The 22,435-nt window shown below is 43.4% G+C and overlaps 2 protein-coding genes across 2 annotated transcripts; both read left to right on the top strand.

Moving 5' to 3' along the window:
- The first annotated feature begins 210 nt into the window (after nt 1-210).
- MRPL53 (mitochondrial ribosomal protein L53) lies at nt 211-4,629 on the top strand. Its single transcript, XM_054191609.1, has 3 exons — nt 211-334; nt 2,207-2,319; nt 4,040-4,629. Exons 1-3 carry the CDS (start codon nt 246-248, stop codon nt 4,165-4,167), a joined length of 330 nt encoding a protein of 109 aa, XP_054047584.1. The 5' UTR covers nt 211-245; the 3' UTR covers nt 4,168-4,629.
- A 6,542-nt stretch (nt 4,630-11,171) lies between these two features.
- Nucleotides 11,172-20,560, top strand: LOC128904730 (uncharacterized). The gene is given in 6 exon segments (XM_054189343.1): nt 11,172-11,269; nt 14,920-15,125; nt 15,128-15,346; nt 18,272-18,444; nt 19,433-19,537; nt 19,657-20,560. Coding segments are annotated over 6 exon segments (852 nt in total). The 3' UTR covers nt 19,708-20,560.
- The last annotated feature ends 1,875 nt before the right edge of the window (nt 20,561-22,435 follow it).

Here is a 22,435-nt window from a genome sequence, read left to right as displayed (position 1 = left end):
GGTGGTGGAGGCCCCATCCCTGGAGACATTCAAGGCCAGGCTTGATGGGGCTCTGAGCAGGGGGGTTGGACTAGATGACCTTTAGAAGTCCCTTCCAACCTAACACATTTTATGACTCTATGCTGCGGGAGGCCGCCGCGGACTACATTTCCCAGCCGCCTGCGGGGCGGACGGCGCCCGCCCGCCTCCATTTCCCGCCTCCGCTGAGAGGGCTGCTGGGAGCTGTAGTAGGCGGCGGAAAGAAGATGGCGTCCAAGATCCGCGTGGTGCTGCGGCCCGTGAAGAGTATCGCGGTCCGCTTCTGCCCCTTCGAGTCCAACGTGGAGAGCACAAGGTGAGGGGGCTGCGGGGGCAGGCCAGCCCCGGCCCCGGCCCCGCGGCGGCCGCCTGGGCGTGCCCGGGCCTTCGGACCCGCGGGGAGGCCTCGGCTGGGCCCCCCTGTTTGCGGACTGCCCGACGCCCTTCCAGCGCCCCGGGCGTGGGTTCTGTACAGAGGACAGGCTGAAAGAGTTGCGCTTGTTCAGCCTGGGGAAGAGGAGGCTCCGGGGAGTCCTTATAGCAGCCTTCCAGTATCTAAAGGGGACCTACAAGAAAGCTGGAGAGGGACTTTCCAAGGGCATGTAGTGACAGGACAAGGGGAATGGCTTCAAACTAGAAGAGTGTAGATTTAGATGAAATATTAGGAAGAAATTCTTTACTGTGAGGGTGGTGAGGCACTGGAACAGGCTGCCCAGGGAACCTGTTGATGCCCCATCCCTGGAATTGTTCAAGGCCAGGCTGGATGGGGCTTTGAGCAGCCTGGTCTAGTGGGAGGTGTCCCTGCCCATGGCCAGGGAGGTTGGAACTAGGTGATCTTTAAGGTCCCTTCCGGCCCAAACCATTCTGTTGTTCTGAGTGTGAGGGCTGGACTTTTTGCCTTTAACTTTATTTATTTGAGGGGGTAGAAGCTGGGGTTTTATGTGTCCACAGTGGGGCCCTGCACCCCAGGCCTGCCGCAGAGCCCAGGCATGACGAGGGGCACCAGCCTGCGCCCCCTGGCCTGTGGAAGCCGGGAGGGTTCCCAAAGGGCAGGGAGAGCGGCTGCTCCATGTCGCAGCAGTGGCAGGTGCTGAACGAAGCTGTTGTTAAAACTGCTGTCACTGCAGGGCCCTGTGGCTTGCTGTTACTGCAGCCAGCAAAAGTAAGAAGATGTCCTGTGAGGGAAAGGGCAGCTTCTGTTGCTCCCACTGTGGAGAAGAACCTCCTTTTCCCAAACTTCTGCATCTGCTGTACTTTAACTTTCATGATCTTGTGCTTTGAAGGTTTGTATTTATCTGGGCTTTGTAGCTTAGTCTAGGCAGAGTCCTAACGTTTCAGAAGAAGAAGATGCTGTGTTTGTTTTAAGGGCTTTGTTTATGTAGGTGTTACCAGGATGCACACAGCATTCATTCTGTGCTGACTTTTGGAGGATCTCTGTGCCTAAGCATAGACCCTTGCATGTAGGCATGTGCATTTAGCTTTACCAAACTACCCAGGGAGATGCCCCTCTCAGTTTCTGAGCCTGTGGGTGAGGGTCTGTAATCACTAGTCCAAATGCTGATAATGGGAGAGAGAGGGGGCAACAGCTGCTGCTTTATCTTGGTAGTTAGCTATTGGAGAAATCTAAGTAATTATGCTTCTTGACTGATGTAGGATCTGCACCAAACGATTGTAAAATGTCATTTTGCAATAGCTTTACAGACACATCTACTTTTGAAATGAACTTAGTAACAGAACTTAGAATGTCTTTAAGATGCCAGAATGTCAAGTAGCTGTCATGCGTTTCAGAAATCTTAGGGAGACCGATGATGTTAAATAAATAAATGCTCTCTCAAACCCAAACAATAAAATATTGGCAAACGACCTGCGTATAAAGAAAAATAAAATGACTTTGCTGATTATTTTTTTATTATTGTTACTAACCCAGCTGAGAGAGATGCAGAGTGCATACACTGAATTTTTGCAAACTACTTTCCTATTCTTTTTACATCTTAGTGTATAAGTCCATTGGATTTTTAAGAGTGATTATCTCGTAAGAAGTACCTGTCTGAAATTATTAAACACAAATCCTATTTTGTTTATACTTTTGTTGCCCAACAATGTCAAGATATTCTAATTCATTTTAGAAATATGCTTACTATAATTTCTCTCAGCAACATACTTAACATGTTTTCAAATATATTTTCAGAAAATTTCTTGGATGTATAAACCATAAAAAAATCCAGGCCACTAATAGAAACTGTGAAGTGACTGCTGATGTGAGACATGATGGGTCTGAACCACTTATAGATGTTATGTTTGGTAAGGAGCTCATTTTTAATCTTGACAAAAAAAAGACTTTCTGGGTTTGTGTTGTTACAATGTTGTTGTCTTTATGATTCTTTTGCTGTGGTTACTTTTTTTTTTTTTTGTTATGATCCATAGCTACATGTTGTGCAGCTGGGACGAAAAAAGGAAGAGCAAGTCACTAGCAGCCTGATGTCTAGATAATTGTGTGTGTATGTCTTTGTACTACAGTTAAATCTGGTGGATCTAAGATCAAAGAACTGACTTAACTTTAGGGTTGAGTCTACTTTTGTATTGACATACTTGTGTGACCTTGCAGTCAGATACAGTTCCAGGGAAGTGATTGTAGTTCTGTTTTGATGTAAAATCTGTTCACTTTCTGTAATTTTTTAATGTTATCTGTGGTGGAGGCATCTCAGTCTTGAGAACGGAAAAGCTGAATACTTTCAGTTGCTTATGCGACTGAGTAACTGACTATGCAGTTTGAAATAATTGCTCGTATGGATAAGACCATACATGTGCAGATGGACTTGCAGAATGAGGTCAACTGATGTATAACAAATTTCTTGGTTTCCTTTGAGGATATGGTGAGCAGGCAGGGAATTGATGGTGGAAATTTCATCAGTTCTGGAAGCAGTCCTGCTTCTAGGCTGTAAACAGATGGCTCTAATCTGCTTTTGTACTTTTCTCTGGCTGTATCTTCTTTCCTGCTGTGCTGTAATGGACCAATATGTCATGTAGCCCATTAAAGTTTTCATTATTATTGCTTCTTGCTACCCGCTTGTCTTTAAACTTCCATATATTTAGTGAATCCGTAGAAATGTCAGGAGTGTTGAACGTACTTCATTTTGCTTAGGACGGTCTAGTTATTTCGGTGTTGACATTGCCTGCTTCTCCCTCTGCCATGCCTCTGTCTGTCCCATCCTTGTCTCTTAACTGTGATGTATTAAGACTCAAGAAGTAAAGCTTAATGTTTTTCACAACATAAACCGAAAACATTTTATTTCACTAATGCCAAGAGCTACAGTTCTGAACTCTTAATTTTCTAAGATCTGATTGTTTTGCAAGTGAAGAGTTTGTAGCCCTTGCAGTTGGCAAACATGGGGCTGGAACTTGGATGCCGTGCATGGTATTGTGTTATATGGGTTTGAATGTAGCTTTTGTATTTGCAGATTTTGCAAAAATAAATAATTAACTTAGGTACAATATTTAACTTCTACCACCTCCTCCCTGTTTTAAAATAATTTATTTCGGAATTTTAGAAATCCTAGTGCTCTGTGGTTTTTTTACATTATAACCACCAGATTGTGTAAACCTGTTAGTTGTTTTGGCTAAAGAAGTAAGTTAAATGGACCACAGACTACATGCTGCTAAAATGCTGAGACGTGTATGGAAGTTACGCCTTCCAGTGCCTTCTGTGCCTTCTGTTAGATGACTTTGAGGACATGGTATGAGCCGTTCTCATCAAATATGTGTTCTTACTATAGGTATATGTAGACAAATGTTTAAGATTTTTCAATAAGGCAACACAGAAATGAAAATTACACATGTATTTTGTGCAGTTTAATATATTTGTTTGTTGGTGGTGCATAATCCAGATTCCTTGGTAAGTGGAGTACTTTTGAATCAAACAAGATGAACAGGGTATTTGGATTTATATGTACAAAACAGAACTGTACACTAAAGTAATTGTGGCTTAAACTTTGTGACTTGTTAAATTTTTTTCCATTTACAGCTGATGGAGAGCGACTGATAATGAAGGGAGCCAACTTGACGACAATAGAAATGTTAACAGCATTGGGGTCCAGATGTAATGCAAAAGAGCTTATGGAAGAACAGAAAAGCAAGAAGAAGAGTCCCTGAAGAACAGAAAAAACAACTGCGTTTGCATTTACATGGGTTAAAAACAGCAGGCTTCACAGAAGGCTTTTCTCCTGTAGAACAAAATCTGAAAGAGAGAGATGGCCAAAACACTGACCAGTTTAACATGCAGCAGAACGAACCATTTAAATGTCCCCCATCCTCACCTGAAGGAAAACATAGTGGATCGACAAATCTTCTAACACTAGTGGGTCAGAGTGGCTTAAGATGCATGAATGCATCTTTCTAAGCAGCTGCCTCTCAGTCGACAGCATGTCAGACTAATATCACATGTATTTGCATATAAATGTGAATAATGCACATTAGCTATTAAATTAATATTACAATGAAGACAGATCTCTTTGGACATTATTTCCTACAACATTTCTATACAATGGAATGCAAAATATTATTAGAGTGGTTATTATTTTTGAAAATTATTAAATACAAAAAAATTGAGGAAAACTTTGAAAGTATTCATCATTGACTTAGCTGAGGGACAGCAAACTGCAAATACAGAGTGGATTTTGTAATACTATATTTATAATACATCTGTTGCTAAGTCCCTGCCATTTTTTTCCTCTCTCTTTCAAGAAAGTGTGAAATTTGCTAAATGTAAATTTAGCTCAGCAATTAAAGTAACAAGGTAATGGGACTATGAACACATAGTAGAGCTACTCATCCTGCATAAAAGTAGCTAAGTTTAGCTCAAAGGGGAAGGTAAGTTAGGTTTTTTGATAATTGGAGGAAAGGGCTATCTTTGAAGTTCAGTTTTGTAATATTGTTGTCACTCACTTCTGGGAGATTTCATTAAATATTTTACAAAGATCAAAGGGAGAGCTTTATTTGGTGTTTATAGCCCTATGTCCAAACCTATTATTTATTAAAGTAAGCGCTTAGGTGTCTCATCTGTATTGCAAAGCTCTGTGGGTTTGGGAGGGCTGATCTCTCCTCAGGCTGTGCAGGTGAAGGTGTCAACTGCACATGTATTTCGTGTGCATCAGTTTTGGTCTAGTTCAATTCATAATGAAAATGTAATTAAATGTTCCAGTTCTGAGAATTGCAGGTACAGTACTATTGAGAGGCATTAGTTCTATCTGTTGTTAATCAGACGCCTGACTTCTATAAAATTGTAGTACATATGTTACCAAAGTTAATTTGGCGGAAGAATTAGGGCACAAATCCGAAACTAGTTTTACCTTAACTTGTGTAAATGAACACTGTCCTTTCTGAAAGCAGCATTGTTTTAAATAGCACTGTCAAGGAAGTTCTTTGCAGCTTCCTTCAGCAGGATGCTGAAGTCAGGGTGATACCTTAAGTTGGAGGAGCAGAGCTGTGCTACAGACACTTGATGATATTTTATGGCAGCCTCCTCCATGTGTTTGCAACAAATAGAAAAGAGTGAGATAAGGTGACTGGGGAAGATGAGTCAATGAAATTTAGATGTGGGAACAACAGATATGAATGACTTAGTCTGGGATGAATACCTTCTCTGCAATCTGTTAGCCTTTTTTTTTTTTTTTTTTTTTTTTTTAATTAGGTCACCAACTTTCTGAGCGGTTTCAGCGTGCTGAGCTCCTGAACCTGCTACTGAGCTCCCTTCTAATGGAGGAGTTATGAGAACATCTGAAACTGTTTGAGGGGATTCTAAATCCTGTCAAGCTGGAAGAGTATCCTAGAAAGTGAACCAAATAGAAATAGGGCTGTTCTGGTTTGGTTTCTTTTTCCTTTTTCCCCAGTTCAGAAGAAAGTGGTATAGTATGACTTCACCTGAAGAAGCCTTAAAGGCAAAGTGAGAATTGTTCAAGTGGAAAAACACTGCAGAATTATTCATTCCCTGGTTAATCATGTATTTATATACTCAAAAGCCTCAAATACTCAAAAAATATACTCTTACTGTAATATATCGGTGATTTTTTTTTGGTTTTTTTCTTCGACAGTTTGTACAATGATGTCAGCGTGTAAAACTTGTGTTTAAATGTCAAGCACTTACATCCATCGTAAATAATTTGCAATTTGTAAGTACTTAAGGAGTAAACCAGGGGTTAAATGATATTAAGTTTCTATAGTGTTTATATTGGCCCAAGACTGAGGTTTATATTTATGAAGAGAAAAGGGAGAAAAATGAAGATCCTAGTTCAGGGTTTTATAGCCAAAATAAATCCTCTGCATTGTTGAAGAAAGGTGATTTTTTTAAAATGTTTTTTTTCTTTACTTGCATGGATAGGCATCCTGCTCTGTAAAGACTCGCTCTTACTAGGTGCTTTTCATTTTAACCTAGAGAAGCCCAACCTCGTTGCCTAGGTTAGGCCAAAGGCCTGTAATGTAGCCGTTGAGAGATGACTGACAGTTCAGTGGATGGGTGTTAGCTGATGCTGCTTTTGCTGCCTGTGCTAGTAGCTGCAATTTGCAGAGGTAAAACTCTGATATGTTTTGTGCATGGCAAAGAAGTACTGACTAGGATTTGAATATGTAAGGTATAAAGGAAAACACACAGGACAGAAATACAAAGCTAAAAATGTGCATTCTCAAGACTACAAGATACCGAAGTGATATAAACAAGCAATACGGGCAAGAAGGTACTCCTCTGGTGATTATTATGCTAATATGTAGAAAATTGCTCTCCCTGTACCCTGTAGATAAAGGCAGGAATTTATTTTTCAAGTCTGTTAAAGATAACCTTTAATGAATTTCTTCTCTAAGCGTTTAGATAACTTTGCTGCAAGCTGTTCATACGGTATCAGTTTCTGCTGCTGTCTGATTGACTGAAACAAAGCTGAGCGACCTGGTGCCCTGACATCCTCCTGACAGGCACAGGCTGGGGCTGTGGATGTAAAGGGTATTAAGGTCAGTCATGCAGAACGAAGCGGGGCTGGGTGAGCATTGACTTTGCATGTTGTTATTCTCTAGCCCACTAATCTTGATTACTAAACCCCACCAAAACTGTAGCGCTTGCCTAAATATAAAAGGAACTGGAACAGGCCCTAAAACCACTAGGATTAACTAAATACAAACACCACGTCTATGTAGGGTGTCTGATAGCAGGTGATGACATTAAAATATCTAGATCTCTACTACCTGGAGATTTAGAACAATGATTAGAATAATCTTAAACCTGTTTATCGTTCAAATACCTATTTAGAAGTTCTTGTGAATGCGGAGGGGAGATAGTCCTGAAACAGGTGGTTGTGCCATTCAGATAACTCTAGCTGGTCAGGGTACTCCTTTTTTAAATATCTGCAGCCTGGTTTATAGAAAAACATAGTGGTATCTTCTTTAAAGATTTCAACCGGGAGCAGCAGTGTTAGTCAGTGTTTCCACAGCAAGTTTTAACTACTAGCTGGCCCAAATAAGTACAAAATTGCAATGTCCTGATGCCTTTCCTGCAAGGTAGAAACAAGTAAAACGTGCTGTCAGAGGCAGTTCATGCACGCCAGTGCAAATTCTGTTCGTTGTTACTTGCGGGGATCTCAATTTTGGCAATTTTGTGCTACATATTGTAGGAAAAACTGAGTGCAATACAGTATTGCTGTGCAAACACCACTTGAGGAGTGGAAGATGCTTTAAATCTCAATTATTTTGAAAGTGTTGCAATCTAACAAGCTTCTGCTATTTGTGAACGTGCAAAAGGTGTCATCTACTAACTTCAGCAAGTGGCCCACAAGTATTTGCCCTGTTGGATGTGGAAGAATGCATTAGTTTTGGTTGGCTTTTCCTAGTTCTTCACCTCTACTATATATGAATTTTGAACAAGTTTATATGGTGTAAGGAAGCCAAAAAAAAAAAAAAAATATATCCTTGGACTGTATTTAACAGTTCTCAAGACTTTTGCTCCCAAATGTATCTTCTGCATGCATACTCTTCCTGTGCAGGTGTGGACATCCTTTGTTTGTCATTTAAGAATTGCTCGTTTACTGCCCACCTCATCAACTACGTATGTGACCAGTTCTGCTGGATGCTGGGCCCTGCTTCTCCACTGGGTGGTTTGGAGTCACCTTCAGACTAACAGGTCATTTATCAACGGTGCCTCAACTGCACTTCCCTCCCTTCCCTTCTCCTTCTCCTGGCGTAACAGCCTTTTCCTTCCTGGCTCCGTTTGATCTCATCCAGTCTCACCTTTTCCCCCTGGAAGGCCTGAGTCACTCTTCAGAGCCTTTTTTATTGTCTGCCAGGAGCTTGCGGTAGCTTCAAGCAGCCAAGGTGCTTTGCTCTTGGTAGACCACTGCTTGTCCTCCCAGCTCAGCATTGCTCTGTATGCTGGGAAATGTTGGGACAGAGCAACATGAACAGTTAGAAGTGCTACTTTGCTTCCGATCTTCTTTAATTTAACAACAACTCATCTTTACATTGCGCTGGCCTTCTCAAGATTTTACAAAACTAAGGCTGTGCCCAGGGATGGTGTTAGATGGTGTGAAGGCAAAAGAGTTGCCAACCTGTTTTGATCGTGTCTCATTAAGTTTCAAACTGGTACTTAAAAGCAAAGTTAAGATGAGAGTAGAGACTCTGCTTGGCTTAGTGATCTGCCAACTTAGTGATCTGCCAACTTAGTGATCTGCCAACTTAGTGATCTAAGTTGCCAGCAGAGGTTAATAGCATATCAAAGGAGATCTCTGCATTGTGCTTCACTTTACTTGCTTACATATGAAAAGATGGAAAAGTGGGCAAGCAGATGGATTTGTGAAGGGAATGCTCAGTCAAATAGGAGCAAAGCCTGGGAAAGAAGAGTCCTTCATGGACAGTTTTTCACAACTCAGCCTGGCAGTCCCTGCAGGAAGTTCACAGAACAGGCAGGAGGCAAAGCAGCAGGTTCCTTCCTTTCTCCAGCACTACTTCTCTGTTTCTTTTGACCTCTCCACCCTTTTTCAGCAGGGAGTCAGAAGATCACCCTTACTGTAAAAAACACATGGTCAGCTTGCAAAGCCAGCAAACTTGTCAGCTCAAAAACAGTTCTTGCACAGATTCGGGGAATTGTCTTTTCAGCACTGGTGAATCTGAGCGGTTCAAATAGCTTGCACGAATAAAAGAATCGATAATTGTTTTGGTGGGGTTTTTAAAGTCTCTTTTTCTAGGTGGGGCTTTATAGAACTTGTCTTCAAAATCCACGTTTTCATCCATCCTCAAGTGAATTTCAAAGTATTTACTGGAAATGGCAAATTTAAGAATCGGATGATTAATTCTTCCGTTCCTTCACATAGCTAGATCAGTATCAAATCAGATGTACTAAAAGTGCCAGAATCAGTACCAGAAACTGTTTGTGTCAGAGGCATAGGAAAAAAATCAGGGAACCGCAGTGTAATTTCTTACCTCCTTATATATTTTTCTCTGGCCCAGATGTTAGATATGTAAGAGCATATCTTGAGAAGGAATCAAGGATGTGAAGCCAAATACCGTGAGGCTTTTCAAGTCTAGAAGAGCAAACTGGAGGGTACCTGCTGGTCCTGCATTGTTGCCTGAGATGCCAGAGGCAAGAATTTTCTTAGAAGATCTTTTGAACATGAATCATGTAGTCGATACACTTGGCAAACCTAGTGCATTGACAATAGGAATGGGATAATAGTAAAAACTTGCTTTAGCTTCCAAATGGTTTTTCCCTAGGTTCTTCTACAGTCCATGAAAGAGGAGGACCTTTCTGAAAGGCGAGTCAGAACTGGCAGCTAATGCTTGGGTGACACCCTGGAGAGCCTCTCTCTTCCTGCTGCCTGCAGGTGTGGGGAGACTTGTGCTTTGTGGCAACAGCTAGCCTTCATCAACAGTGCCCTGGGGATCTATTTCACACCTGAGCTCTTGCTGCCCCAGGATGAAGTCCTTCGGCAGCCCTGATCTGGTGGACAGGCTACATGTATTCCTTACACCTTACGATAGGGTTTTGCTCAACACGAAGAGCAGCCGTTGCAGTCCCTCTCGCTCCAACGCTGCAGGTATCCACATCGCACCGAGCAGAGTGTTCCTCTGTGGAGGACAAGTGTCAGGCTCTGCCCTCCAGATTTCTATAACTGTGACGCTCTCCTTGGTGACACCCCAAGAATGAAAAGTAGTACAATCGTTACATCTATAAATTAAACTTTTTTCCTGAGGTTACCTTCACAGCGGTCGATTAATATCCTTGGTAATGAAACTACTTATAATATGCAATCAAAAAATAATACTAAAACTTTATACACCCCTTCCAAATCCAGTGGGCACATCTGTAATTCGTGATTCTAAATTTCATAGGCTAATTACTTATCATTGGCAGAAATACTTCTTTTATCATTATTTATTCCAAATCATTTTGCCACTCCTTGTCCTTACTGTTCCAGCCCACACAGACAGGATGAAGTCGGGATGTTATTTGTCTTTATTTATGGAGCTTTGGGATAACATTTTGTACATCTGAGGTTTCTAAAAAGCCATGCCAGAACATTATCTTTCTGAAAATCTCCTCTGTGAGCAGGTATCTCCTGCTGATACACTTTTGTTTTATGAGGATCAAAGGCCTTTTCAGTGCTAAAACTACAGTTCTGGACAATTTGTAGTCATCCTGATTTTTTTTTTTTTAACATCGTAATGACTATGCTGATTATTAAGTTCTGAAGATAAATTCAAATATTTTTATACTAATGTGCGGACATCTGCTATTCAGGGTAGATACTGCCGCTAAATAGGGTTTTTCGAAGCTTCCAAAGTTCGACACAAGCTCGTGTATCTGCAGTCCCTGCGAGCTGGGCTGGAACAGACATCGGGTCATTTTTGTCTGGAATGAGGAAAATGAAGCCTGGAGTGCTCTTTCTGGTCACCGCAGGCTCTGGAGCTTTCTCTCCTGTCATTGAGGCAGGGTACAACCGGTGGGCTGTCACACCATTGCCACGGTAAACTTTGCCATGGGTGTAAGCATTTCCCTTTAAACTTGCTTTGAACATGCTGCTGACAGCGTAGAGGACATACACTGAGGTTGCCGGCGTGTTAATTGCATTATAGTAATGCTCTGTGGCATCAGCAAGGATCGGGGCTCAGCACTGAGCGCGGGCATGCGTGAGCCTGCCCGTCCTCGACAGCTGGCCACCCGGAGCAGATACAGCTTTGGCCAGGTCCAGAGCAAGGACTCCTTGGACCTGTGCTCCTCAGAGTAAGCCATGCTGGAGAGCAAGACGGCTTTGTTTTGACTTGAAAACAGATGTATCGCAGAAAGCTCATGGATAAAACCCAGGCTGTGCCCAGCTCTTCTAGCTCAGAGGTAATGACATGCCGATACGCTGGAAGATCTTGGGCTCATATTGACATACAAATGAAAACTTGTAGGTTCATGTGTTGCTTGATAATCCCTGGTCTAGTATTGCCCAAGCAAAGAGCTCCTGTGCGGGAGTAAAGCTTACCTAGGCCAGCTATGCAACCCTAGCACGTGTTTCATCATGTCTGCCCAGTGATGACACGGCTGGGAAGGGAAAACCACACTTGTACAACAAGGAAACAGAAACAAAGCTGTGCTACCTATGCAATTTTTCTCATCCATGCCTTGGGGGTGAGTAACTCTTATTCATGCACTGCTTTAATATTTTTTCACAGCTAGGGATAGGATGAAGAGTAAAATTTGGGCTGTGTCCAATTCACCTGGCAATTTTTTAAGGCTTTCTTTAAGAGCTAATCTTGTCTACAAGAAATCTACCACTTAGAGAAGGTGCTATATATACACGATATGTCTGTATACTGTAGAAGGAAAGTGAGATCCTCCCTTTTACACAGTAAAGCAAAGTGTAGCGCTATCAGATTGGGTTCCTTCCAAGTTAAACATATGGGCATTTTAATGAGCGAAGGTCTGGGGAAAAAACTACACCTCCTATGCAACCTGATCAGCGATATGTTGCAGACGAGGAGGTGGTGCTCTGCCCTGCCCAAGCAGCGGGTATTATGACTCCGAAAGACAAAATACGGCTTGGCTTGCATGTGCTGGGTATTGTGATGGCTACGTGAAGAGACACCTCAAACACTGCTGGCCACGGCTTCCCAACTCTCACGTCAGATGAAGCATCACTTGCCCAAAGGAGTGGAACGAAGGTCCCTGCGCACGCTTTCACCTTGGTCCTTTGCTTTGCACTTGGTAATGAAGGGCTGTAATATCCTCCCCTCCTACGGGACGCGAGGGCTTGACTACCTCGGGAAAACATTCGCTCTGCCAGGCCCGAGCTGCCAAGGTGGTGGTTGCTCCTAACTGTGGCTACGTGCTTTCCGTGCAGCTAATTTCCACAGAAAACTTTACAGCTCTCGTTATAAATTTGATTTTCCTTCTCTTGGACAATGTATAGTCCAACGTGGAAATGAGCAAAACTTCGGAGAATTTCAGCTGTCTGCGCTGAAGCAGTAACATGTGGCATAGGAATTCAACACTTTCCGTATGGATTTGCTGCTTCTCTTTGGGTATATCTAGAGAGAAGAGGAGACTACACACGCAGAACACGTCTCACTGTGATGTCAGCCTCAAACCAGGCAGGAACTGGGATTTACAGAGACGGATCCCTGTGGCCCAAGCACCTCTGTATATCTGACCATTTTATTTCGGCTCCCAAAGTAGGAACCGTATTTGACCAATATATATACTGTACTGTCACAGGAAAAAATAACGTACATTTTGTAGCCCAGTCCACTTGTACCTTACCCAGAAGGATACACCTTTGGTCCCTCTTGTTACTTTATTTGCTATGTGAGATACCAGAAATTTCAGCACTATCCTGTTTAAAAGAAGTTTTGAGGTGTAGCATTGGCAGCATCCCAGCCAGTAATCCATATCACTGGATTAGTTTGCAAAGCATCAGATTTTTGTAAAAATTGAGGGAAGTTTTTCACTGTATCCTAACAGTCTGCGTTTCAGAAAAGAGAGGTCAGAGTCTCTTTTCTTGTTACATCCTTTACATGATTGAACCTGAAAAATTTGTAAGAATAAATCAAAACAAATGACCTGTGGGAGGACTCAAAAACATAGCAACGTTCTGCACAGGCAGGTGGCTGGATCTCCGTATACCTCAGATCCAGGAATACTGTCTCACCACTAGATGGAAATAGTGGATTTGACTTTGGAGCTGTGTTATCAGCACTTATACCTGAATACGATTTGGGTATCGTAGGCCATCTGCAGGCAGCACTGCAGAAACGTGGATCCGAAATTCTTTGCTAGCATACAGGGAGTAAAGCCAGGATTTTTATTTCTAGAAATTGTCCCTGTTTTACAAGACTGAGACTTGCTAATTCCCGAAGGATGATTCTGTTTGATCCCTAATCTAATTGCTTTCCATTTATCCTTTCTGTAAGCAACCAGAAAAGAACCGCAGGATGGATGGCATTTTGGTTCCACTACCCTGACTCCAAAGTCTCTTGCGCAAGACCAAAAAAAAAAAAAAAAGATAAAAGTGGAAGGAAGTTGAAAGTCTTGTGTTTCAGTGTAACTACTTAATGACAAAAAAAAAAAAAAAAAAAAAAAAAAAAAAAAGCAGCACTGTGGCTTGCTGCCTTATGAGCAGACGCTATAGTGTTGTTTGCATATTAAAGTAGGCATGTAGTCAGAGAGGTGGAAGGTAATTAAAGGCAGCTCAGTAGGGAAGGGTAGCTAAACAGAAGGATTTTTTAAAAAATCTCAGTTGAAAAATGAGCTGATCACTTAGTGTGTGACAAATCTGACCTTTTCCAGAAAGCAGTGGATCTTCAAACTGCTTCAGTTTAGCTCTACTAAGTTGCATCACTGCAAAATGTAAAGGGAAGTGTCCTCCCTGCACCAAAACGTTTGGATTCACAGCGCCTTCTCCTGTTTTGAAATGCTGGAAGCAGCACAGAGACCTTGCTGTCTTCTCTGGCTTTGACACCTCCATCTCCAGCTCCTCCACAAAAGTACTAACAGAGAAACAGCCACAGCTCCTCCGTCAAAAAACTTCAGGCACTAGGTGTATCTTCAGATTTTTATTTTTTCTGGTCAGGAGAAAGCAGCTATGGGTTTCATCCAGTCTGATACAAGGCCAAAAGAGGCAGAGATTGGCTTAACCCTGATGTTGGAAACAAATCTTAGGGATTCATTGGAATCAGGGTTTCTGCTGTGACTTAGAAACAGCAGCTTTCTCACAGAATATGGCAGTAAATCTCTCTGCTCGCCTGACAGTATTTGACAAAAGATTGGCCCAAACGTCATGGGGCCTGGCAACACTATGTATTTTATGACGGCACTTCTTGTGCCAGCGTGTGGTAATGGCAGCTGATGTGTTTTCCTTTAAGAAGTTCAATATGGACTAAAACCAAGGTTCCAAATCTGCATTTTTCCAGTGCTGACGCATGAGGTTGCATTTGGGCTTTGATTTTTCCTGTGCACTGCAAGTGCCTGAATTAGTTCCGTATATGGATTGATCTTGTTTATTACCTGGTGGCTGTGTGTATGTAACAGGTCTGCGCCCAGGTTGCAGCAAGCTATGATTGCCGTAGTTTAGTCACATGCGATGTGGCAGCGGGATTTGGGGGGATGCTGGGAAGGCCTGCAATCAAACCCAATGAACTGCTTGGGGATGCTGACTCCTCATTGCTCGCTCTCTGTGCCATACCATGCCCTGTGCTTGTTTGTTCCTGAATTATCCATAAAAAGCATGATAAACGGTGTAATTTAGGATCTGGTGCCCCAGACTTAAAAAAAATATTCCCTGGAGCCGAAATCCTGGAGACTTGGTTTTGGACCCCGTGGGTACCAGGACACAGCTCATCTCGGGCTCTTTTGGGGCGGTGGGTGCCGGGTGGTGTTTGTGTCCCAAGAAGTGGCTCTGACAGCGTCCCCCGGCTTTCACCACGGGGTGAAAAGCTGCAGTCCCGGGGTGCAGAGAGGGGTGGGGTGTCTGTGTGTCTGTGCGTGCGTGTGTGTGCGTGTGTGTGCGGGAGGAGGGCGGGCAGCGGCGCGACGTGCCCGCTCTTGCCACCGCGGGCGGGACTCGCCGGGCGGGGGCTCGGCGGGGAAGGGGCCGGGCGCGGCGGGCGCCCCATTGGCTCTCCCCGGCGGCACATGTCGCCGGCCCCGCTATAAAGGCGGCCGCGGCCCCGCCGCAGCCCGTCCTCCTGCCTCCGCGCTTCCCCAGGGACACCGCCAGCCCCAGCCTTGCCGCCGCCGCCATGGCCATCGATGCGTTTTTAGGCAAATGGTGCCTGGTCTCCAGCGAGGGCTTCGAGGAGTACATGAAGGAGCTGGGTAAGGAGCCGGCGGCTCTCCGCCTCCGGGAGGCAGGCAGGGATGGATGGATGGATGGATGGAGGGAGGGAGGGAGGGAGGGAGGGATGCCGGCCCGGGGACGCGCAGCCGGCCGGCGGGGCTCTGTCCAAGGTCCGCGGCGGGCGCGGCCCCGGTGCGCGGTGCCGCGGCTGGGCCCGGGGGCGACGGCGGCTGGGGGCGGTGGGCGATGCCGCGATGCTGTGGGATGCGGCACCGGCGGCTCCGCGCCGGGAAGGGAGTGGCGGCCGGGAGCAGACCCTTCCTCCCCGGGGAGCTGCCGCCTCCTAAAGATGCCGGCGACCTTTTCTTTTTTGCACCGTAATTGCCGGGGGGCAGGTGCCTGTGCCGGAGGGCAGGTGCCGGTGCCAGCGGGCTCATTCCCGCCGCCCTGCGCTGCGCCTTCCCCGCTGCCCAGCCGCCCCCTCCCGCGGGCAGCACCCCGGATTACCAGCCGGTGCCAGCAACCCGGCTGCGATTAGGTTCGCTCCTCCTTCTGTCGGTAATGCCCGGGGCTGGGAGCCGGGGCAGCCCGGGGCGGCGGGACCGGGGCAGGGGAGCGGCTGGGCGCTGCCCTGGGCGTGCAGGGGGCAGGGGGCGGTGGGGGCCGCAAGGGCAGTGCTGCTGCCAGGGCCCGGCCGGGCTCGCAGCGCCCGGGGTGGCCGCACACAGACCTGCTGGGCCTGGGCTGCTTTCCCGTAGAGTCACCTTGGGTGTTTCCTCACGAGAAAGCCGACCTGGATCTGCTGCCTATGGGTAACCGACAGCTGAGTGCACTGCCAGGGGCTGCTTGTATTCTCCTGCCGGTAGCACCCTTATCTCAGGGGGATAGTCCTGGCTTGTTACCCCTGCTTCCAGGTTGCCCTACATTTCGTAACATGAAGTTACCAAATCAAGAACAGACCTAACACCAGGAGCCTCCTCTGCAAGTTCAGATTTACTGCTTCCCTGTAAGCATCCTGGCCAACAGGTTATAGACACCTTGCGGTGTCTGTATAGCCCAGGAGCTATTATTTTCTGCTATTTATTCACTGCTGAAAGCTAGGATATTTTCTCAAGAGGCAGAAGATGGGACCTTGAATATCTTTGGAGTGAGGAGAGGAAGGAATTTAGGTCTTGCACTCTTCATGTAAAATAGAAAAGGCATCACTGCATTTGCACTCCGCAGACAGTGGTGGCTGTAGTCATATTTTGTGAGAGGCCTGTCAATACGTGATAGCCATGATGCGAGAAAGCCTTCTGGACTCAGCCCTTTGGGAGACTTTGGAAGAAATTCAAGAATTTTAAGCTCAGCTCAGTTCAGCCATGGATTAGGATGCCGCGGCGCTCACGTCTGACAGCCTGGGCTAGGCATGTGCCAAGCTGCAACTTCAAAGTATAAATTATATGCCGCAACTGCAGAGCCACCTCCCATGTGTAGGCAACTACTAAGTGTTGTTTGTTTGTTTTTAAATCGCAATCTTAAACCGGTCACTTTTCCTTTTTATAATTACAATTTAGACAATTAAATTTACTCCAAATCACACTTTAGGAGACAGTCCTTTATTGGATCCTGCCCTCCCTGACTACTTAGGAAACTCTCTGCCTTTGATCCTATTGATGAAATTCTGGTCGTTCTGCTCCGTTTGTATAAAAGAATATTTGAGGATAAAGAAGTTTGAATTTCACTCCTTGCCATACGGAAAACATACGCAGCTCATCTCTGCTCATTTGGATCCCAAGGCATTGCTGATCAGAAAACTCCTTGATTACTCTGGACTGGACAACGTCAAAGGGTTGGGGGGGGGGGTGTCACTGTGACAATAACTTCCAATTCTGGTCAGAAAAGCTGGACTGAAGAGGATGGGTTTTTGCTCTGCAGTCTCAAGTTTAAGGCTCAGTCCTGGAATTTTAGTTGAGTTTGGAGAAGCAGTGGCTGGGAAGTACTTTGTTATTTCCACCTCCTAAGGAAACTAATCTTTCCTTTGTGGATTCAGCCCTCACCCAAGTATCCTGTACACCCCAGGGGAGTGCTGTACTGTTATGTGACAACATTTTTCTAACTACACCAGCTGCAGAGCCCAGACATTCGCTGACTTGGTGGCACTTTCTGCTCCAGTTGGTTGCTTATCAATTCTTGGTTCTGCACTTTCCAATTTGATGGATTCACGCTTGTTGCCTGACTGCCTTCTTATTTATATCGTCATCCTTCAGATCAGAAAGACTCATGTATGCAGGGGCTGAGGCAGGCTGAATCTTTTTTGCTGAAGGGTTTTGAGGGCTGACGTCTCCAGATGATGAATTTTCAGTCATTTGCAAAGCTCACTTCTCTTGCAGTCCTTCTGTGCGTGCGTGTATGTTGTATTTGAGCGCTATTTTGCAAGATAGCAATTTTCTAGTTCATAAGCCCATACTTTGGATACAGGATGTAGAAGATGAACTGATATTAAAAATTGCATGTTTGCAGTTGTGTACAGAGTGACAGAAGAGTGCTTTTTGAGTAAGTTGAAATAAATATGCAGATGGATTAATCTGTCAATTAACAATCATCTGTAGAATTTTTAAAGCGTTCAGAACTCGAAGGGGATAATTTTATATTAGTTTAAGCTTTTGTGTTTGTTTTCCTGTTTTCTGTTTATTTCTGTTTGTAAAAATTCAATGCTGAGTTTTGGGACATCCGCGAGTCCTCTAGAGGGCAAAATAGATTTAACTTTAGCTCCCCGAGGAAGGTAAAGAATAACCCCGCAAATAAGCTTTTTTTCCTTCCTCATCAGTGGATAATTTAAAACGTCCTCTTTCTTTGTGGCTTTGATTCTCAAGTGTACTTAAATGCCTAATTAAATGGGAATTAGGTATTTGAATTCCTGTGTGGCCCTAAGCCTTAGGGTTTAACTGATTTTGTGACGCTCTGTGCCTCTCGCCTTGCAGGTGTGGGTATGGCCATGAGAAAAATGGGAAGCATGGCCAAGCCAGATGTTTACATTATTAAAGATGGGGACACAATCACCGTAAAAACAGAAAGCACCTTCAAAACTTCACAGTTCAGCTTCAAGCTTGGTGAGAAATTTGAGGAAAACACATTAGATGGCAGAAAAACTCAGGTCAGTATACCAGACTTTTTACTGAAAAAACACAATTCTTTGGGTGTTTTACAGATGGGGACGCTATTTAAAAATCAGTTTTGACATCCATACTAACAACGGTTTCTTTGAACAGCTGTTGCTGTAAATCTCATTGAAATTATTTTTTTTCTTGGATTAAGCAACTTCCAAAGAGGTGAAAATGCTGAAACCAGCGATGTCTTGTGTATTTTGCTGTTTTCAATTTGTAGCGGCAGTATTGTGTTAGTAAAACTAACAGACCCCTAAATCCCTGTTAAAGCTGAATGCCACTTCGTTTGAAGCCTGTGGAAAAAAAATCCCATTGAAGTTTAATCAGAGGCAATTCATCCCTGGGGTTAGCCTTTCTGCTCCGTCTCCTATTTGCGTAACAAGGGAGCCTGGTGCAGTGTGTGGTGGGATAACATGTGGGACATGTTATCATGGGACATGTGAATCACGGTCCCTAATTTCCAGTTTTAGCGGGCAAAGAGCTTCTCCCTGCACCAAGCCGGGAGAAAATTCATCCAAAAGGAGATTAAACACACAGAAGCCCTCGAATATGTCTCTCCCGTTTCCTTGTGTGAGTGCTCTCTGTGTAGCACCCCCACCGCCCCCCCTCCAGCCACACACTGGCAATTCATCTATTATTGCAAGATCAGTTAAACGTTACACAAAAGCTCAAAGCCCATGTACAAAGAGATGAACAGCAAATATCGTCTGGCCTTGTTAATTGAAATTGTGCGTGCTGTCAAAGGGCTGCCTGGTGCAGGAATGTGTCAGAGCACGTTGAGTGAACAAGCAGTCAGCTACTGTAAGAAGAGGATCAATAAAATATTTAAGATAATATCCTGGCTTTGTAGACGTCAATGGCAAAATTACTACTGAGTGAGCTGGGGTGGGAATTTTTCCTTTGGAATAGGGTGTTGGAAAGCCTCAGGCTCCATCAAATGTTATGGGTAAAATACTGATGTTCGGGTTCTGCTTTCAGACCCTTGTCAGCTTAAAGGATGATGGGTCATTGATTCAGGAGCAGGAATGGGATGGCAAGAAGACCATGATAACACGGAAACTAGTGGACGGACAACTGGTGGTGGTGAGTTCAATCCCACTTTCTGATCCCTGTGTGCTGCTGGCTGGTAGTAACTCCAAAAGATCTTTTTCCTTATAGTCTGTACTGAGGCAAATTAATAAATCCATCTCTTTATCTTATAGGAATGTGACATGAATGGCGTCAAGTGTGTTAGAGTCTACCAGAAAGCATGAGGACTTCTTCACGTTCAGCAGGAACTTGCTACAAACAACTCAGTTCAGTGGACAGAGCTCCTTCACACTCCGTATTTTCCTTTTCCCTGTTTTCTAGTATTTCAATGGACTGAGTAGCTGAGTGCAATCCTTTTTAAAAGCCGTGATGTAACTATTATGTAACTATTCTCAACTTATGGGGCTATTAAATAAAATTGTCAAATATATGAAGTGGAAATGTTGTTACTATAGTGGAGTTTTAAAGTGAGGTTTTATAAAAACTCAGTTTGGTTTTAGGCTTTGCTACAAACTGCCTTCAGTTCAAGATAATGGCAATGAACAGTTAATAGCAAGCTGAATTTTGACCAGAGTCCTTAATTGCTAAGGTAGTAAAATCTGAAATAGAAAAAAAAAACATTCGGAGTTCAGGTTCTAGAGTTGTTTCTAACTTGCATGTTACAAAGTGAATAGATTTGAATGGGAATAATAAGAGATAAGCTTTGGTGGTGTTTAAGTAGAGGAATGTATTTTCAGGAGTTTGTTTTTTCGTGTTTCAAACCCACAAATTTCTTATCTGAAAAAATTATATACTGGTGAACCATTGGGCATGATAAACCTAAGCAAACACATACATGTGTTACTGAAAGGAAGTCTTATTTTGAAAAGACTTCTTGTTTTCCTAGCAAAATTCTTACTTCTTGTCTAGTAACATTCTAAAAATTCTTAACCAAAATCTACTGAAATACTGCCTAAAACCTAAAGCCTCATTTTATTTTATGTTATGTTATTTTATTTTTTTTTAAAACTGGCTTGGAACACCTAGCAATGGAGTTTATATGCTTTGAAGTGCCATAATAAATAATCAGAAATATCATTGTCTTGAGTATTACTTTTACACTGGTTGGGAAACAGAGCCTGTGATGCTACTATTCTTCCAAAGAGATGTCAGATCAGACAAAATTAAAAAGGTTTAGGTTGATATCTGTCACACCAGGCAAACATGTCCTAAAAGTGAAACTCTTTGGCGACGGGTGATGGGGAGATTTTTATCAGATTCAGAAGCCCGGGGGACCCTGCAATGGCTCAGTTCCACTTTGCAGCACCAGTCATTGCAGAATCCATTGCTCCTCCAACCCTACTGACGTTTTAGCTGCTCGGTGCATGCGTCTTATTACTGAGCTTACCCTGATAGCAGAAAAGTCGGTTCTTTATGTTCATCCTATCAACCATGGAAAATTACTTTCCCCGTAATTTTGGACCATTTAGCCTTTTCATAATTTCCTGACTATTTATGAATCATCCCCTTTGTCTATGTCATCTGTAAGAACTTATAGCTGGAGCGTATTTCTTGAATATTTTTTTTTTATGCCCTAATGTCTCCTTTTTGAGTTGGCCAATCTTCATATCACCTTCATTTAGCATTTTGCCTGAAGATCTATGCTGTATTCCTATATGGGACATCAGAAACAGTTTTTTTTTTTTGTTACTTGGGGAAGGAATGTCCCCATAGAAACAGAAAACAAACTGATCTGATGAGGAACTTGGTAAATTTACAATCAGAAATACACTAAATGGTAGCAGGAGAATGGCTGCAGCAACCCATGGCCTGATGTGAAAATCCTGCCTGCCTTCCAAAAGAAACAACATTAATGCATTAAGCAGGACATTTTGCCTTCTTTGGGGTCACTGGTCTACCACTTACTGCAGCTTGTTTACTCTTCTGATACTGGGTAGTGTTAATTGTTTATCTTTCATTTGAATGGAAAGACCTTCCGATGTCTTTTATAGGACATCTGTTTTTATTACAATGAGATCACTTGTAAAACAAAAGGCAGAAGAGTATCTTTTTAGAGCAATTTCCTTTGGAAACAAGGCTTATAAAGTCTGTGTTTGTGTGTGTGCACTCCCTGATTTCAGCCACATGTGAAGTAGAGGCTAGAGGTCCCAAAGATAATTATTCTTCCACAAATGTCATGAAAATAGGCAGCCTGATGAAGGAGATAGACCATTAAAGTGCCTTGATGATGGAAAGAGTGCACATGGAAGTGACACTTTGACATTAAATGGAAGAAAAACATTTTAAGCCCTCTTAGAACACAGAAGAAGTTATCTTAAACACAAAAGTTGACCAACAGTAAACCTCAGATCAACAGGAAACTGGAATTCTTTAGAGCTAATTCTCCAGAACTGCTTAGGCTCACATATTTATTTGCTTTATTTTGATGTTAGCTTCAGCCTATGTTGCTGGTAACTTCAATGTAAGTGTACTGTGACCCAGAACTACCGTATGTACAACCTGGTTGTGTTACATTAGACCATATACTTAAAACGACGATTGTTTTATAGTACTGCAAGCCAAGATTTATAATGCTGAAGACTTGAAAATACAATTCATTTCCAAATTCCTTCTATTCATTATTATACAAGCCAAAAGTTTTACTCTTCATGAAGTGTGTATACACAATGTTCTCATCAGTGTAAAATAATGAATTGTCATTTGAATAACTCTCTCTAGTTCACTATATCACGTAAGATGGTGGAAAATAAGACTGCTGAGAACAACTGAAAAAGAACAAATTATTCATTATCCATCCAGGACTGCTTTACAATGATACAGAGTTATTAAATCAGGAGACAAGTTTTGTCATGACATTTTACTGCATGTTTTTGAAAATATTTTGGAGGGATAAAAGAAACACGTTCAGCAAACTGAAGCTGCAAGTAAAACTTGCTTGAAGAGAAGCAGCTT

Source organism: Rissa tridactyla, chromosome 2, assembly GCF_028500815.1.
Source record: "Rissa tridactyla isolate bRisTri1 chromosome 2, bRisTri1.patW.cur.20221130, whole genome shotgun sequence".
NCBI classification, from domain to species: Eukaryota; Metazoa; Chordata; class Aves; order Charadriiformes; family Laridae; genus Rissa; species Rissa tridactyla.
This window is presented reverse-complemented; position numbering and strand designations above follow the sequence as displayed.

Coding starts and splice junctions, on each gene's coding strand:
- MRPL53 (XM_054191609.1), top strand. CDS start 246: ATGGCGTCCAAGATCCGCGTGGTGCTGCGGCCCGTGAAGAGTATCGCG. Junction 335..2,206: donor TCCAACGTGGAGAGCACAAG/GTGAGGGGGCTG, acceptor ATATATTTTCAG/AAAATTTCTTGGATGTATAA. Junction 2,320..4,039: donor ACTTATAGATGTTATGTTTG/GTAAGGAGCTCA, acceptor TTCCATTTACAG/CTGATGGAGAGCGACTGATA.